This window comes from Lygodium microphyllum, chromosome 2, assembly GCF_053477565.2.
Source record: "Lygodium microphyllum isolate KBCC chromosome 2, Lygodium_microphyllum_v1.1.10, whole genome shotgun sequence".
NCBI lineage: Eukaryota > Viridiplantae > Streptophyta > Polypodiopsida > Schizaeales > Lygodiaceae > Lygodium > Lygodium microphyllum.
Genome location: NC_141136.1, coordinates 62,379,996 through 62,398,311, shown reverse-complemented (window position 1 = coordinate 62,398,311; position 18,316 = coordinate 62,379,996). Strand labels below are relative to the sequence as shown.

Below are 18,316 nucleotides of genomic sequence, written 5' to 3'. Positions count from 1 at the left end.
TGAAAACACACTAAATCTGCTGCGTTTGGCTATAGAAGAGCTTGTATGGAGAGAATAATCAGCTACACCTACAAGAAAACAATTGTAGACGTCCCACCTTTGTTGAAAGCACTTGTAAAACACAAAAAATCTGTGTTTTCTAGCAAACAACAGGCTGAGAATTTGTGTTTTCACTAATAGGATAGTTTTTTCTGCAGGAAACCATTGTCCTCACTTAGGTGATGACACCATGTGAGAGTGCACAACAAAAGAGGAACATGAACACTAGGAGAAAAGGAGAAGAAACAAAGATCTGCACTAAATCTAGAAAGAATGCTTAATCCAATGATGGATTGATCAGTCCTTGCACGCAATCCAAAGTGTCAATGAGGGTGTAGGATTAGGTTGGAAATGATGACAGCATTGGAGATGATGACGGTGATGGAGATGGAGTGTATAGCCAACAGTCCTCGTGAATGACAGAGAAGAATGCCGCAATTTGAGTGAGCACCTATAGAAGACATTCAAAGGCCACATTTTCTATGTGAGAGGTAGCAAAGACTAGGTTGGCATTGTTTCATATCTCTCGGTGCATTGGAGAGACAATGTGCTCATGCACAATTCTAGGAGCAATGGAGAATATACAAGGGTTTGCAAAGAAAACATAGAGAGAATGCAAATGTGGCTGATGCATCATGAACTCAGACAAGAACACAAATGGACATATGAATGTGGCTGTAATGAATGATGAGTGAAGGGACAAGATACAATTGGTGTGCTCAAGGAGCGGTGTCTGTTCAACAATCAGTATCTCCTGGGAGCAGGATGAGGGAGAGTGTTGTCTTCCAAGAATGGACTCTAACTGCAGCAGACCACAAATGTCCGAATCCCGATGATGGTGTTGAGGAGCTGTGGAAAGTTCTAGCAGAGTACATATCCTGGGTGACATGGCCTGCAGTCAGAGTGCATTTCATTTTTGACTTGAGTCAGGGGCACTTTAGCTGGCCAATCTGTATTTTTAGCTTGTACAGATGCTCGCCGACTGGTCACTATCAATGCATTTATTTTGCCAACTTTTAGGCATTCTCTCGACCGTCCATTGTACATGATCATACTCATCCATTCAGTACACTTGCTTCTTAGTGGAGAGAGGGAGATTGCAGCACTTTGCTGGTTGCCCACAGCCTGAGCCATTGTACATACTCGTGAGCCTTTGTATATGGATTCCATTATGGAGCCAGTTCATTGTGTTCTTACTGTTCTTTTGTGTTGTTTGTGTTTATAGCAGATCTATCAGCACTGTTCTTTGCTTCCACTGCGCCACACTTTTCTAACATGGTATTTGAGCCTATATCTCTTGGTTCTAGTATTTGCTGCTGTGTTTGACTTTTACTTTCAGGTTTGATTGTGTGTAGACTGCTCCAGAATTTCCTTTTGCTGCTTTCTGGATCTGGTTAGGCCTGGATGATAATTTCTACAGCTGGGTGACAGTTTTTCAGCATCAGGGCAGCCTATTTTTGACAATCTGCACGTGTTTTTGTTGCCATACTTGTGTTTTTAAACTGTTCCAGCATGTATTTTGCCTGTTCAGCCACTGTTTTGGTCTTTGTTGTTGATGCTTTGGTGTTGTGCAGTTGATTCCACTTTTTCTTTGCAGGCTTGATCATCTTTAGCCTGTGTTTTTGCTTCAATTTGCATTTTCTGCCTGATCTAGACAGATTCAGAGGAAGGATCTTGCGTGTTGGTTGTCATGCTTTTGTCACTACACTCTCTTCATGTCAATTCCTCTCTCTATTTTGAACTATTGTCTTGTTGCTTGGACTATTGAACTCGTGGGGTTGGCTGTGCACTCAAAAGTGCCTATCTTTCTCTTGCTTTATCTTCTTTGCATCTCACCAAATTGGCTCCTCTATGTTGCAATACTGATGATTAGCTTAGGGGGCTTGACCATCTCACTTGGAGTGTTGTTATGAAAGCCTGGTTTGTGCAGAAGTGCCTATGATATATCGTTTCGGGATCAGCCTTGTGTCCTTGAAAGTCCTCTCCTATTCCAGATGATTGGGACGTAGACAACTACGGGGAAGTAGTTCTTTACTTGAGCGACGATGATGCCAGAGTATTCTTAGCTCTCTTTTGTTGCATCTCAAAGGAACTTTTTCTGGTAGTTACCTCTGCAAGTAATTTCTAGAAGTCTGGCGGAAGCTACAGCGTATGTACGAGGCTCTATCGACCATGGGAGCTATGACCCTCTGTGGACAGATACAAACTATTAGGTTTAGGGCAACTGATACAACTCAGTCATTTCTTCTCAGGGTAACAGATCTAGGATCAGCTTTCGCAACATTCAATCTGCCATTGGTCAAGGATTTTAGACTGCCCACAAAAATACCTGTACTTGGATGTAGTGAGAGTGTTGTATGCCTAGCTAAGAATGCTATGTTTCATGCATGTACTAAACATATTGATGTGAGGTATCACTTATTAGACAAGTTTTGGATGATGGTCTAGTCACATTTACTAAGATCAAAACACAAGATAACCTTGTAGATGTTCTCAGTAAGAGTCTTGCAAAGGCTCAACATGAGCATTGCATTCGGTTAGTGGGAGTTGGTTAAAGGTTCGCTTAGGATCTTTTAGTGGGAGGTTGTTGGGTGTAAAGGCCCTTATGCTATTCCTGTGTATATATTTATTTACACATGTGAACACACCCTTGCGGGTGTAAGTGTACCGTACCCTAAGTATAAATACATTATTTTTTTCCTTTGTGTGTACCACATTGATACACCCCCCTCTCTCAACTCTTCACTCTCACTTCACTACATAGCTGAATACACCTTGATCAACGCTCGTGTGCACTTCTTGAGTGCTTACTCTCGCACTCTTCAATTGATCAAATAGTTGAGCGTAACGTAGAAGTTGATACTCAAACTCATAAAAGGTGGGTAATTGGGGTTGTGAGATGACGTGGTAATTTATTCATTAACAAAGTGACTTGCACAATTGACTTGGGTAAGCTAGTTGTCCCAAATTCAATGAGCAATTGGTGATACTAAGCCAAATTAGCCCTCTTAGTGATTTTGAACTCTTGGAGCTCATGGTCAAGGTTGATTCGTTGGGTATGATTGCAGCATAATGCTCAACTAGATGGGTGCCCAATGTCTAGATGCAAGGTCAAAGTGTCATAGTTGGGGGTGAAATTCATATCTAAGATCTGGCATCAACTTGACTTAGCTATGGTATTTGTGCTCCTCCAAGGGCAAACTACTACATATGAGAATGAGTGGGAGTTAGATTTGGGTTCTTGGCCCTAAACAAATTCCCACAAGCCTTGGGAATCCAAGACATGCCACATCACATTTGACCAAGTGGTAAAGTTAGACCTATTAAAACGAATCTTATTTGTAAATGCATGCTTGGCTAATGTAGATGAATGGATAGCTCGATGAGGAGGATAGGTGGGTGGCATATAGAAAGGGGGTAACTAGGTGCTACATGCAACATCGAAGCGCTTGGCATGGTGACTCTAGAGGTGTCTTGGGATGGTCAACATGTTGAAAACCTATAGGATGGCCCACTAGGAATTGTCATGTTGGTAAACTATGTGGTGATCTAGGAGATGGGAGAATAGGATGGGGCTTGAGACTCATGAATGGCATACCCGTGCATATAGATCCCCATGGATGGTTGGGTTGGGAGATAAAGCACCACTAGCAGTGCACCTCCACCACCTTGATGGGCAAAAGATAGGATGTACCTATGTTTGAAGTATCCCCTAGTGTGGTGTGTGGTTGGATAGGTGGAATGGTGAATGGTGATGTGAAAAATTGTATAAATATAATTGTGGGTGTAGTGGAAGAAAAGGTGGGATGGGTGGGATTTGAAATTGCGGTGAAGATGTGGAGGGAGTGAATGCATTAAATTGAATTTCAGATTTCAATGGTTGAAATTGAAATGTGGACATTGAAGAAAAAGGTGATGTACCAACTTCAGATTGACCTTGAGAAACAAAAATTGAAGTAAAAGAGGGAGAAGGAAAACTTACAAAAGTGTTCTCTAAATTTTTATTATATGCACCTCTTCTTATATTTACATATAGAAATCGGTCCTCTTCAAGATTTCTTTCATAGTCGAGAAACTGAAATCAATCTTCCTCGAACTTGTTCCAAAATCTTGCATGGATGTAGACGCAAAAGAAGAAGGGTCAGAAGTAGAAACTTGTGTACTTGGCATTGAAGGATGGCTGGAAGAATGGAACATACTCTAGATTTCTTTCTCCAACCATCCCTAATGGAGGCTCTGATGATCATGCAATATCTTCATATTTATGTGAAACATCTAAAGGGAAAAGATGTTTACCTTGAATGGCTTGTTGGGCTTGATGCATGAGAATCAAGCCATATTCAGCCTGTGAATCTCAAAGGGTCCGTAGACTTGATGATAGTCAGAAGTCTCTCTACTCATGTCGGAACCTCATTGGGCAAGCTATGAAGCTCCCTCATGGTTGGTTCTCGGCAAGGAGGTACTAAAGATTGAAGTGGTGTGGCAGCATTTGAAGTCATCTTTCCTTTGATAGTTATTGTTTTTGATAATGAGCTTTCCAATCAAAAGCTTAGGTTTCTTCATTGAGTACGTAGCTTTGATACCATGTAAGGAAATACTTGTCTATAGATAACAAACACAATCGTACGACAATGCACAGATTGATAAAAGAACTCACTAGGGTTAAGGTAACTCAAAGACAATGAACACTAAAGATGAATGAATGAATAATGAATAAACACAATGCTCAATTCATCAAACATATAATGCAGGGTGAATACTGAACCTCGAACTCCTATATCTCTAGGAGCAGGGTAGAGAATATGAGCTGGAGAGTGTCATACTTTGACGTACCCTGAAATGCAATGGACAGATTCGGAATGTGTTTGGCAGCTGCAAATGCTGATAAAGGAAGTTTGGATTAGTGCCAAATGAAGTTGGACAGCTTGAAACCGTAGGTGGCTGGCTGGAAAAGTGTTAGGCGGTAACAAAAACTGAAAATGCTGAACAACAACTAGGCAACAGCTATAGGCTGATGAACACAGGCTGAAACAGGGTACAGCAGTAAAATGCAGCCAGATTTGGTGTGGAAATTGGCTGAACAGCAGTGGCCAGCTAATGGAAGGTGTTTGGATGCAGGTACTGATAGTAGACAACAGCTCAAACTGAGATATCCTCCATAGACGAGGTGTGGACAGCAGAGATGGGCACCAACAATTTGTGGAATAGGAGTAGACTGAGTGGTGGGCAGCCTATCTACTTATAGATGAGTGGATCCTCCCAATTAGGGTTTGGCTTATGGGACACATACAATCTCTAGGAATGCATTTTTAAAAAATGAAAGTTTGGTGATACTTTAGTTTTGGGGCTGATAAAGAGCTAATTAGTTTATAACAAAAATTTGAGTTCAATAGGGTTGTGAGATAGCTTATTGCATAAAATTGAAATATTTAGGTGGCAGCTTGTTCATAAACAAAGTGACTTGATCATTAGTTGATTTGAATTGTGGAATAGATGAATGTGTATATGCAGTGGAAGGGTTTTGTGAAATGGGTTGGATTTGAAATTGTGAAGTGTAATTTTGAGTTTGTGGTGATGAAGGCCAATATCAAGTTCATTAGAGTAAGCATGAGATGTGGAAGTATTACTTGACCTCTTTCTATAATCATCTCTTCATGCATTTCCATACTCGGTTTGGATCTTTCAATAAACTTTAATTCATTGACCTGCATTTCAAAACGAGAAACAAAAGAAGAACTTGCAAAATCTGAGCAATAAATACCTTGCACTGTGTTTGGTGTAGTTGATGACATTGAATAGCTCATGTTTCCCAACTTGATTTGTCCTTTTTCTGAAATAACCCTTTTTAGGCGAATAGACATTTTTGGACATAATGTCTGCTGCCTGCATGACTGGTAAATGTCCTCTTAAAATACATGCTTGCAATTGGCATAGTGTTATGACTTATGGGACATGTCATGTCTTTTAATTGTTGTCATGTCTCATAATTCCTAAATGATGTGCACTATGTAGGGTGGGTAAATCTTTTAGTATATTTTTGATGCAACAGTAGAGGTTGGAGCACAAGGCACAATGCAAGTCATTATAAAAAATTGCAAGCAATTGCAGGAGTGTGGGTGAGATTGTGGAGCACAACTATTCAAATATTGTGTGGATGCCATGTTTTACACACTCGATTTGTTGGTGGAGGGTATTGGAAACTCTCTTCAGCTGTATGAGTGGCTTAGAAAGCATTGTGGTTGATCAATTTTTGTTACACATACTCCTTTTGCATTTGGTTTGTTCACATACCATTGCAAGTGGGCTCTTAAGAAGCTTGTAAAGATGAGATTGTGCTCTTATCTTTATTTTCCTGTGTTGGCAAGCATTTCTATCATCTGAAATATTTTAGAAGTACTACAGTCTACTATGAAGCAAACTTGCTTTATTGCTTTTTCAGTTTGGTGAGTAGCAAAGATGACTTACAATAGATGGTGGTGACAAAGCATGATTGACTGTTCCAAATCGCACTTGCCTCTGTCAGAATGACATGATGTGGAAGTGAAGGAACAAGACCAATGAGCATAAAGACAAAACAACATGGTGAAAGCATGAACATAAAAAACAAAAAAGATGTGGAACAAGATCCATTAGTATGCAACATGACAAGATAGAATAGCCATCACTGTAGTAGTGAAGAGGATCAACAGTAATAGCCTCTGAATCCACACCAAGGATGACAATTCTTGAGCCTCACATCCAAGGTCTCAGATAGATGCAATTTACAAGTCTATGATGCGGAACATAGGACTGGAAGATGAAGATAAAACCAAAATAAGTGTCTCATGAAAAGAACAGAAACTAGTGCAACCAGTGTATAAACATATATGAGGTGCCAAAACATGCTCTTAACACCCACTCACACATGAGCCATTGACGAGTGCGTGTGAAATATGTAGATTCTTCTAATGATCATCAACATGCCTGTTGGTTCCTTTATGTAAAGAATGTATGAGAAGCATGAAACATACATGAACATGGAGACAATACAGCATCTAAGGATTTCGATCGTGAGCTTCTATTTGTGGTAGAGGCCCATAACAATAGCTAGATGCAGATTGTGAAGCTTGGCCAGTACTAAGTGCACAATCCCAAGTAGAGACCACTGTAAGAACAGCTGCCACAAAATGGCCTGCCTAACTATAATAGAGTATCAACATGTCTCTCTAAATCTCCAACACGTGTTCACTCTAGTTGGAGGCAAGTGGAGATGTGGTCTAAAACACTGCTAGACTATCTCACATGGCTCCTCTACGGCTATGTATCTGACCACTCTTCAGACATTGATGGCTAAGGGAGTAAGGGATGGAGAAAACTGTGATCTTCCATGAGATTTGCTGGACCACAAGTGGCACTGTGTCAGCAAGTCAAGACTGTGAAATGAGAAGTCGATGATGCCCATCTTGTCACTGTCTAATACATGTTCTCCATTGCATTCGCATCATATAGATTTCTAAAGCATTTGGTCCAAATGCTCTATCCTTTTTGTGGATGTAACTAAGCCTTGTGCATACACACATCCTATCAATATTATTTTCATCACTCTCTATCTAAGCTGTAATTATCTTCTCTTTGAGAATGATAACTGACAGTGAGAATTTTATAGGTTTGTTGTTGTTGCTGATTCCATAATCCTGTCAACGTTGTCTGTCTCCAAAGCATTCAAAATTCCTGTTGAAGCAAATGTATCCTGGAATTTGGGGGGCTTTGGTGGGATGGATTTTCTGGTGGAAGCACCCAGTGCGGTGGTCATTTGATTGTCTTATGAGTAGGTTTTCATGAATTTCCTATGGTAATTCTTTATAGTAACCATGTAAAGGTTTAAAAATTGGCCAACAAATAGTTGTCATACTGTGATATATTTACAGAGTCTACCATTGTTTGGACATATTTTTTCCAAGTTAGTGTGATTTTGAGTAGCTATACAAGAATATGTTACATTTCCCCTCTGTTTATTCAGATGTCTTTTCATATTACCACTAGCTATTGCCTGTTTGTAACCAAATAGTTGCATGGAGTACAAGATGTTTGTTGAAAATTTTTGGTGTAACTACATGCTGTACTCTCTTTGTGATGGAGTTGATTCAATCATGTTGAACTGTCAGTGTCAAAGATTTGAATGTGCTCTGAGTTCACAAATTTTACTGTACAGTCACTTTATATATTGATGATGGTTGCAGCCTTACAGCGTGAATACACTCACAAGCACAGAACAGCAGATTTTGGAAGAACTTGCAGTGTTAGGGCTAGTGCAGCTTCAACAGGTCAGAGCCATTTCAGTTATAATGATTTTGTTACTGACAGATTTCAGATACTAGGCAAAAGGACAAAATTACAGTAATATGGTTTTCCACCATGCAGGGAATGAGGGATCGCTGGTTTATACCCACAAAACTAGCTGCCAGCCTTGCGACAAGCCTTTCTGAAGTCTCTGCTCGACACCCTGTGGAGGTAAGCTCTCTGTGTATACTTTCAGCTGGTAGCACAGTTTGTGGTGACAACTTTTCTTCTTTCTGAATAGTTTCGAACGTGTCACATTCCATGATGTTGTAATGCCAGGGCTATATAATTGTAGAGACAAATTTTCGTCTTTATGCATATACGTCCTCTAAGTTGCAAATCCAGATTCTTCGTCTCTTCGCAAGGTAATTTAAGTACCAAGTCATTGTTTGACTGAACCTTCTGCATCAAAACTTTATTTTTTGTTGCTTTTAATCCCTTTTCAAACGTTGATATACAGAATTGAGTATCAACTCCCCAACCTTGCTGTTGGAGTTTTAAACAAGGAGAGTGTTGGCACAGCTTTTGCAAGTGGTATCACAGCTGATCAGGTGTGTTTGGTTCCCAGCAAACCAGTGGTTCTGATCTTGAGAACTAGGTATAAGTTTACAGGTCAGTGTCATTATTGTACTAGGAAGCAGCAGAAGTCTGTGTCCTTGAGGCCATGGAACTATCTATTCTTCACAGCTGAAATTTTCTTTACATCTGCACCTGACACAAATGGTGGGATTAGGGATGAATTACTAAATGTTTGCAGTTGGAAGTGTAAGCATTTTATGCACAGGAAATAAACATGCTTTTGGCACAAAAAGTATTGGGAAAGATGAAGTCAGCTAGCTGAAATGCACAAGATGGACTATTGTGGAGAACAAGGTTCAATTTCAAAGTGACGAACTGTATGCAGTAGATTATAAGGGCATTCTATATGTGGCCTGAACACCTTATGAGTGGATTTCATAGAGTCGCATGTGTATGAGTAGGCCTAAAACCACACATGGCTGTTACAGTAAGTTGTCCTGAATGTACCATAAGATACAGAGCAATTAGTCATGACAGTCTGTCATTTCCTAGTTGTGAGCTCCGGCGAGTCTGATGGAGACATAGGAGCTCTTGCAGTTTAGGTGCATTTTCTTCAATTGTCGGCTTCTTGTGTGCATTCCTAGGTTAGTTTTTGCTTTGACCAATTTGCCTCTACCTGCTGGACATTGTCCCTGCCATCTGGGATTTTTCTGTGGCCTCCTGGTATTTTTCTGGTATTTGTTCTAGTGCGACCAGCATTTATTGCACCTGCTGGTGCAGGTCGGCCAGTTTTTTGGCTTTGTTGGCTATCTATAGCCTGCCTCCCCCACTTGGCAGACACTCTCTCTCCAGTCGTCATTCTGTCATATGCAGGTGCACACTCTGACACTTCGACACTCTGTGCTTGGAAGCTGGTGCTCCCAGCGTCATCAGCTTGATCTCCAGTTGACCCCATTGACCCCATTTGGCAGCTACGCAGTTCCAAGGTGCAGGTGACATCCTTCTAGTGGCAGGCGACAACTTTCTGTTTGCAAGTGACACATCTACAGTCATTGTAGCTGACTGCCTCTTGCGTTCTGTGTTGTTTCCATCATAACACAAATTTCTGGGTGATTGCAGGATTGAAGATATCTTACCAGATCATGAGCTTTGATGACTTAGAGGAGGAGCTTCTTTCTAGATACTTTCCTTTGCGGAGAGGCAGTTATTGCGATTATTGTCGGCAAGAGGAGTCTCCCATTCGCACCCATCTCCCTTTCATTCATGTGTCATAGAATGCTCCTTCCAAAGTGAAGGTGCCGTCCTTGATACCCTCAGTGTAGGTGCCTCTCTTACCTTCCTTACCCAAAGAAGACAAATTGGATGGTTGAAGCTATTCGTCGTGATCACGTAAGGTGGAGTGCATACTCGACACCTTCGATCTTTGGAACCTTATTTTTGATTCGAACTTTTGAGCCAAATTCTTTCTCTTTATGAGTTTGCAAGATTTTGTCCTTGTTCATGTTCGTAGGTTGAAGATTGCAGCGGAAGTGTGAAAGAAGCTTGCGTCTTTGTATCAACACAAGATGTTTGCCCACAAGATTTCCCTTGAGAAGAAGTTGCAGATGCTTAGTATTGATGATTTCTCCTCTATGAAGGAGCACATCACTAAGATGGGGATATGAGGGGTGAGATTGTCTCTCTTGATTGGATGATATCCTTTGAAGACATGACTATGATCCTTTGACTCAGCTGTCATCTCCTCGATTCGATATCTTCTAGACTAGCCTTATCACATCAAGGACCCGTGAGATACTCTTATGGGAGGAGATTTCCGTGCTTGTCTTGGAGCATGACGAGTGACTGAGAGATGCTGGGACTAGTGGTTTTGGCTCCACTAGGGTATTTATTGCAAGTATAGGTGGAGGGAAGAAGAAGGAGAAGGCCAAGGGAAAGAAGTAGGAGGACAAGAAGGATGAGAAGGAGAAGAAGCCCAAGTGCCCACACTGTGGAAATGGCACTCATCCCAAGAAAAAGTGTTGGCAAAAGTACCCCCATTTGAATTTGAAGGAGAAGGATTCGAAAGATTCTAAGGCCACCCTAGCTACAATAGAGTTTTTCTTTGCGCATCTATTTACCGAAGAGGATACAATACTTGTTGCTTTTGCACAGGAGAAGCCTTGGCTTGTGTACAGTGGGGTCTCTTCTCACATGATCCATAGATGGGATTGGTGTCATGAGGACATGTATTTTTGAAACCTCACTTAACAAGTGGATTAATTTTTAATTACATGGTTAAGTATATATTGCACGTGTGAGTGTAATTGGGGTTAGAGTAAATTTACGAGCCGGGGATCCGAGGAAATCACGGGACATCAAAGGCGAAAGTTGTGATAAATTATACCGCACAGGTAGTTGGTGGTATCTGGTGCCAGTTGTTGGCCTAGGTCATTCATTTGGCCATAAGTGTCAGTTGGTGACACTAGAGAAGTGGCATTTGATGGTACCTACTACCTAATACCAATCTGATGGTCAAAGATGACACAGAGACACTCGGGAATGGAAGTTGTCTAGTCAATTTAATTATTGGCCAGTCAGATGATTTTTCAGGGCACAAAAATAATTATTAGATCAATTTTTAGTATTTAAAGATTGAAAAGTAATATTTAATTATGGATAATGCTGGAAAAACCATTTGAAAAGGTTGCTACTTGTCAAAAATGCCCATGCAAGATTGGAAAACGTCTTTAGAGACTGGAGAGAGGCATTTTTAGTATATTCAGCCTGTAAGAGATAGGAAGGAGATACGGCTAGTCTGATTAGCAGCCATTGGAGGACCTTCCGAGGCAGCTAGGGGCAGGAGAAAATCAATAAACAGTAGGCGACAACATTTACAAGCTGTTGAGATAGGGCAGTAGCAGTAAATGATTGATTTTTTTAAGTTCTTTGCATCTACAAGCTGTTGAGATAAGACAGTAGTAGTAAATGACAGATTTTTTTTCAGTTCTTCGCGAAAAAAGTCCGAATTTTCTCTCTTCTCAGCATTCTCTTTCGTCTCCTAGCCTTTCTACATCCTTGCTTCAAAGATTGCAGCATTGAGATCACCAAAGGTTGAGAAACTTCATATTTCTATGTTGTAAACCCTAATTTGCAGCATAAATTAGGATTTAGTAGCAGCCTCGAGAAGTGTATCAGAAATTGGAAGCTCCAAGACTTGGATTCAACAGGGTTGAAGTTGTTTTTAGCCTATTCAAGTGCAGGGACCAGCAAATAATTGAATTTAGGGCATTTTCCATCTCCATCAAAGCGAGTGAAGGCCAATTGATTACCTGAATCAAGGGGTCAAAAGAGATTAAAGACTTGTTGGTCATTTTGAACAGCAAGGGAAGTTGGAATATCGAAAGGGATTGGGAGAATCCCATTGTACATCAACTTTTTCTTCAATTAAGTTAAATAAATATTGAAAGGGGCGCTAGTTTTGGAGCCAACAGGGTGTCCAACGTCCAAGATTATGTGGTAAAGTGTACTTTTCAGTTTTGTGAATTTATTAATTGTTGTAAATAGTGCTTAATCAAGTTATTTACCACCCTATCCAAGGAGGAAGGTTGATTTCAATCGGCTTGAGGACATGAGTGATAGAGGGGGGCACAATTACCATTGGTGACAGCTCTACTGTTCCCATGGGGACTATTCCATTATTGTGAGACATGCAATCTTCTTCAGTCAGAGTCCTATGTATCGGATTTGGATTTTAACCTATTGTCTGATGTCCATAGTCTTACACAGCTAGGTACTCACGTTGTCTTTACACAGGATGTAGTGACCGTGGAGGATACTTCCATAGGTGCAGTTCTTTGGATAGGTTCGTGAGAGGGTGGGCTTTATATGCTCACAGCAAACCTTAGCTACGAGGTCTTCCCATGAGCTTGGGTTGCTTTGGTATGTTCACTATGGCTATTTGAACATTGATGCTATTTGATGGGCTTTTCGAAAGAAGATGGTGGAGGGACTTCCAAAATTTCCTCCTTCATACCTTATGCCCTAGCTGTTTGAGGGGCAAGCAACATAGGAAGCCACATCCAGTTTCCACTAGGACCGCTACTTCACTTGAATTGGTCCATGTCGACCTTTGCAGACCTCTAAGTACGGCCTTTCTTGGCAAGCCCAAGTATTTGATGCTAATTATCAACGACTTTAGTCATTATGTGTAGCCTTATTTTTAGGAGTATAAGAGTGAAGCATACTTCCAATCCAGTGAATAAAATGTGTTGGTGGAGAGGCAAACTACTTCCAAAGTCCGTGGTGTATGAGTAGATCACGGTGGAGAGTTTACTTCTAAACTCTTTTCAATTTTGCAGGGATCACGGTATTCAAGTGGAGTATTCTGATCTAAACAAACCTTTCGAGAATGGTGTGGTGGAGCATGCGAATTGGACCATACTAGAGGTGGCCCAATTGATGTTGGTGTTGAGAAACCCTTCACCCTTCACCTACAATTTGCGTTTTTGCGTTTTTGCGTTTTTGCATTTTGTAGCCATCCTAGACTGACTGTGCCTATTTATAGGCCACTCTCTCATTCATTTCTTACAGCTGATTCATTCAGCTCGTCACCTCTTCTCTCCAGCCTCTCCACTACCCTCACACCCCTTTAGGAGGACATTGTAGTTCGTGGTTCATGGTTGTCTTCATCATCTTCCTTGTGCTACGCCACCCTTGTTCCCTTGTATCACATTCACTCCATGATTCAGAACTTCATCGTTCCATTCATTAGAGTTTCTTCTCTCTTTCCTTTTCTTCTCCATGTTTGCCGAGTTCACTCTGTGTTCCTCCCCACAAACCCTACTATCTCGCTGGTATGTCATCTTTTGACATGGTATCAAAGCCTGGTTTTGCTCACCTAGCAATGAAGATCCTCCACTCCAGTGAAGGCAAAGTCCGGTGGCGGGTTCGGCATCTACTTCTCTTCTTCTTCCGTTGTATCAAAATCTTGTTTTTGCAGATTTCAGGTGTTTTCAGCTTGCTGTCCACACCCCTTTCGCGGAGGACATTGCAGTCTTAGCTGTCTCTTGCTGTTATCTATAGTCTAGCGCCTGTTTCTAGCCTTCCACCCGCAGTTTGTAGCTGTTTACAGGAGAACGACTATTGCTGATTACTCTCCGTTTGGAAAACAATCTCGTTTTTGCAGATTTCAGGTATTTCAGCTTGCCGCCCACACCCCAAACACGGAGGACATCATGGTCCAAGCTGGCCATTGTTGTCTACAACAGTCTGGCGCCTATTTCCAGCCTACGACACATTGTTCGGAGCCGATTTCAGCATATTGATTGCTGCTGCTGTTTTTTTCCTGCGTTTTTAGTCTTTCTCTTTATGCAGGCTGTCCTGTCTGCGTTTTTAGTCTTTCTCTCTCCTCACCTGCGTTTTTCAACTGGTTGCAATCTCTTATTGCTGGTCACATCCTCCTCCCATTGGTAACTCACTTCCAGCCCTTCCACTACCCTCCCACCCCTTGAGGTGGACATTATGGTTCGTGGTTTATGGTGGCTGACCTCTTCCACCTCTTCCTTCTTCAGCAAGGCACATTGGTATCCATGGATTCTTTACCAATAGATGACCAGTCTACTGGGTGTTCCTATTGCGGCACGAATGGTCATCCCACCGAAGACTGTCGACATCGACCTTTGCTCCCCACCCCTCCGGAGTACATGTGTCTTCCATCGGGCACTCCTTGTGCCACCTCTCCTTTCTGGGCCACAAAGATCGTTCTGTATCGGCTATCAGAGTACTATGCTCAAGGCAATAAGACACATTCGATGCGCACTAAGTCCTTTTCAGCACATGGAGGATCGATTGGCGCTACGACCTCCTGGAGATCATCGCAATGCCAGTGGCAGTCTTCTCCCACCTATTTTTAGGTACAGTGGCTTCGACGACGTACGGATCTGCAGTCCGCTCCATTGAGAGACAGTGATTGTTTGATACCGTCTCCTTATCAGTCTGCTTCTTCGAGAGACAGTGGCTGCTCGACTTCTTCCTCTTCTTCGGCTACCTAGTCTGCTCCACTAAGAGACAGCGATTGTTGCCCACCTCTTGCTCATTTTGAGCCCCACCCTTCCCCACCCTTGACTACTCAGGTTCGAGAGGCTACCTCTAGGAGCTCTTCGGCACCCCAGATACCTTCTTCAGCATGACCGGCGGCACTTCCTTCATCATTAGACATTTTGAAGTCCGTGATCCATGAGTTTTTGGATTCCCTATCTACTTCAGAGGGGGATGTTATTTCTTTGCCCTCAGAGGGGGCATCTACTTCTTCGACTTCAGCGGGGGCCCCTCCACCTCTCACCTCAGAGGGGGAACCTACTCCACATGAAGTTCTTCACCCAGCCTCTACTTTCTTGGGGTGGCTGTTTTCGACGAGTCATCTCTTCTCCTGATACCCAGGATCTTCAGGTACCACCTAGATCGGGACCTCAGAGGTTCAGCCGCGACTTGGTGACGAGGCCTTCGTATTCCTTCTAGCATGGATGCACGGAGCTAGTGGCTTCTCTCCCAAGGTTGTGTTTCGGGTTCTCCAGTTCACTCTGTCTATTGGTCTTTACTGCAGGTTTCCTTTTTGGTGGAAATCTTGGAGCTTAGGGGTCCTCTACATCTTCTTGCCTTGGTCACTTGGTCAGCATGGAGCCACCTCCCGAGATTGAGTACGGGCATATCCTTATGGTTCTCGGCACTACACAAAGTCTGACATTTCTCCTATGCATTGCATATTTTCATCATCTTTGTATTAGGGCGCTTTGGCAAGTGAACAATTTCCCCACGAGGGACACTGTCCAAGTGGCACCTGCTGCATAAGCATTATCTCTCCACCTCACTCTTCTCTTGTTCCCCTTTTTGGGCCTGAGAGGGGGTGTTGAGAAACCCTTCACCCTTCACCTGCAGTTTGCGTTTTTGCGTTTTTGTGTTTTTGCGTTTTGTGTTTAGGGTTTGCAGCCCCAAAAAGGGGCGCCATCCTAGACTGACTGTGCCTATTTATAGACCACTCTCTCATTCATTTCTTACGGCTGATTCATTCAGTCCGTCATCTCTTCTCTCTAGCCTCTCCACTACCCTCACACCCCTTCAGGAGGACATTGCGATTCGTAGTTTGTGGCTGTCTTCATCATCTTCCTTGTGCTACAGCACCCTTGTTCCCTTTATCACATTCACTCCATGGTTCAGAACTTCATCGTTCCATTCATCAGAGTTTCTTCTCTCTTCCCTTCTCTTCTCCACGTTTGCCGAGTTCACTTTGTGTTCCTCCCCGAAAGCCCTACTGTCTTGCTGGTACGTTATCTTTTGACAGTTGGAGGATAGGGTTCTTCCTTATTCCCTTTGGGGTGAGGTGGCAGCTACTCCGGTTCGCATTTGCAATCGTTCCTCAACTTTTACACTCTAGGACATGACCTCCTATGAGACTTTCTTTGGTAGGAAGCCTTCCATGTCTCACTTTCGCATCTTTGGGGGTGATGCATTTGTCCATGTGGACAAAAAAAAGAAGACGAAGCTTGACTTGAAGTTCAAGAAGCTTATGTTTGTGGGCTACAACACTACCACGAAGGGCTATCAACAGGGATGTGACCTTTGATGTGAGTAGGGACGTGATCTTAATGAGGCTGTGGCCTCTGAGGATCCTATTGATGGTTCTATTGTAGGGATGCTTGGTCATCAGAGAGGGAGTCTTCTTCTGACAAAGAAGATTTACCTTCTCTTAGTAAGGGGAAGTCCCATACACAGATAAGTGTGTTGCAGGTACTGGAGGCTACTGAGTCTTGTAGCAGGATGAGCCTATTCAGATTCCTCTTTGGTATAGACGGTTCATGCAAGATTCAAGTGTTTCTCACTTTCTTTCTTCTCTTACAGGTCCACGCAGATCAGCTCGCTTACAGGCCCAATAGGATAGTTCATTGTGTGACCTATGCTCTTAGATCACACATTTTTCATGATAGAGAGCCTACTACAATTGAGGAGCCTCTTGCACAGGATATTTGGTGTCAGGCTATGTAGAAGGAGCTCGATTCTATCAAGGAAAATCGGACTTGGGAGTTGGTTCTACGTCCATAGAAGTAGAAGGTGATAGGTGTGAAGTGGGTCTGGAAGATCAAGTATCTTGTAGATGGTTCCTTGGACAAGCACAAAGCTAGGCTTGTTACCAAGTGTTTTGCTTGAAGGGCATGTTTGGACTATTTTAAGACTTTTGCACCTATGGCTCCAAGGTCTACTATTCAAGCTATCTTGGCTCTTGCAGCCCACCACGGTTGGCCCGTTTATTAGCTGGGCATCAAGTCTGCCTTCTTGAATGGTGTCCTTGCGAGGAGATTTATGTTTCACAGCCTTGAGGTTTTCTTGTGCAGGGGAAGGAGGACCATGTCTATAGATTGCGGAAGGCTCTCTATGGCCTGAAGCAGGCTCCTAGAACTTGGTATCAATGGATTGATTGATTCTTTCTACAGAGTGGCTTCCATGGATTAGCTCGTGACCCCAACATATACTACAAAGTTGAGGGTGATAGGTATCTTTTGATTGTATTGTATGTGGATGATCTTGCGATCATAGGGAGCTATGCTTAGGAGGTTAATCGGACTCGGGAGATTTTGAGACAGTAGTTTGACATGACAAATCTCGGGGTTCTGCACTTCTTCCTAGGATTGGAGATCTATTAGATGGCATAAGGCATGTTTATTTTCGAGCAGAGGTACATCTTTGAGCTACTCTCGGAGTTTGGTATAGCCGATTGTCAGCGTATTTCATGCCCCATGGACCTAGAGTCTAAGCTTTGGACAGAAGATCCCCTCACATATGCCACCCATTATAGGTGTCTTGTTGGCTCTCTCATCTGGCTTATTCATAATCGGCCGGATATTTCTTTTGTTGTGGCTTTGTTGTCTTCTTTGATGAAGACTGCCACTTAGGAGCATTGGAGAGCAGCCTTGCATGTTCTTCCTTATTTACAGGGGACCCAATTCTATGGGATCATGTATGGAGAGGGGGCTACTCTCTCTGGTTGGAGCAACTTTGATGGGGCAAGTGATGTGGATTTGAGACGGTCTACTGCAGGTTATGCCTTCTCCCTTAGATCAGGAGTAATCTCGTGGAGCAGTAAGAAGCAGCCTACTATGGCCCTTTCTTCTAGAGAGGTAGAGTATCGTGCATTATGCTCTATAGCTAAGGAGGCGGTTTGGCTTTGCTACATGTTGACGGAGATTTTTCCTAGCGTGGTTATACAAAGCTGCATGTGGACAAAGAGAGTGCTCTAGCTCTGGCGCGTAGAACCTTGTGTTTCATGCTCACATGAAGCACATTGAGGTTCAATATCACTATGTTTGAGAGCGGATCATGGATTTTGAGTTAGTGGTGGTCTATTGTCTCACAGCGCGGACAACGCAACGTATCTCTTCATGAAGCCTTTACCCCGAGCTTGTATGCTTCA

At 42.6% G+C, this 18,316-nt stretch overlaps 1 protein-coding gene across 8 annotated transcripts in view; it reads left to right on the top strand.

Moving 5' to 3' along the window:
- The window catches only part of LOC148039805 (transcription factor-like protein), a 149,544-nt gene that overhangs the window by 43,320 nt on the left and 87,908 nt on the right, over nucleotides 1-18,316 (top strand). For all 8 annotated transcript variants that reach the window (XM_087694113.1, XM_087694104.1, XM_087694122.1 and 5 more), the window contains 4 exons: nucleotides 8,259-8,342; nucleotides 8,440-8,529; nucleotides 8,638-8,723; nucleotides 8,819-8,909. In XM_087694113.1, coding sequence (XP_087550239.1) covers nucleotides 8,259-8,342; nucleotides 8,440-8,529; nucleotides 8,638-8,723; nucleotides 8,819-8,909 — 351 coding nt within the window. The remainder of the gene's footprint in view (nucleotides 1-8,258; nucleotides 8,343-8,439; nucleotides 8,530-8,637; nucleotides 8,724-8,818; nucleotides 8,910-18,316) is intronic.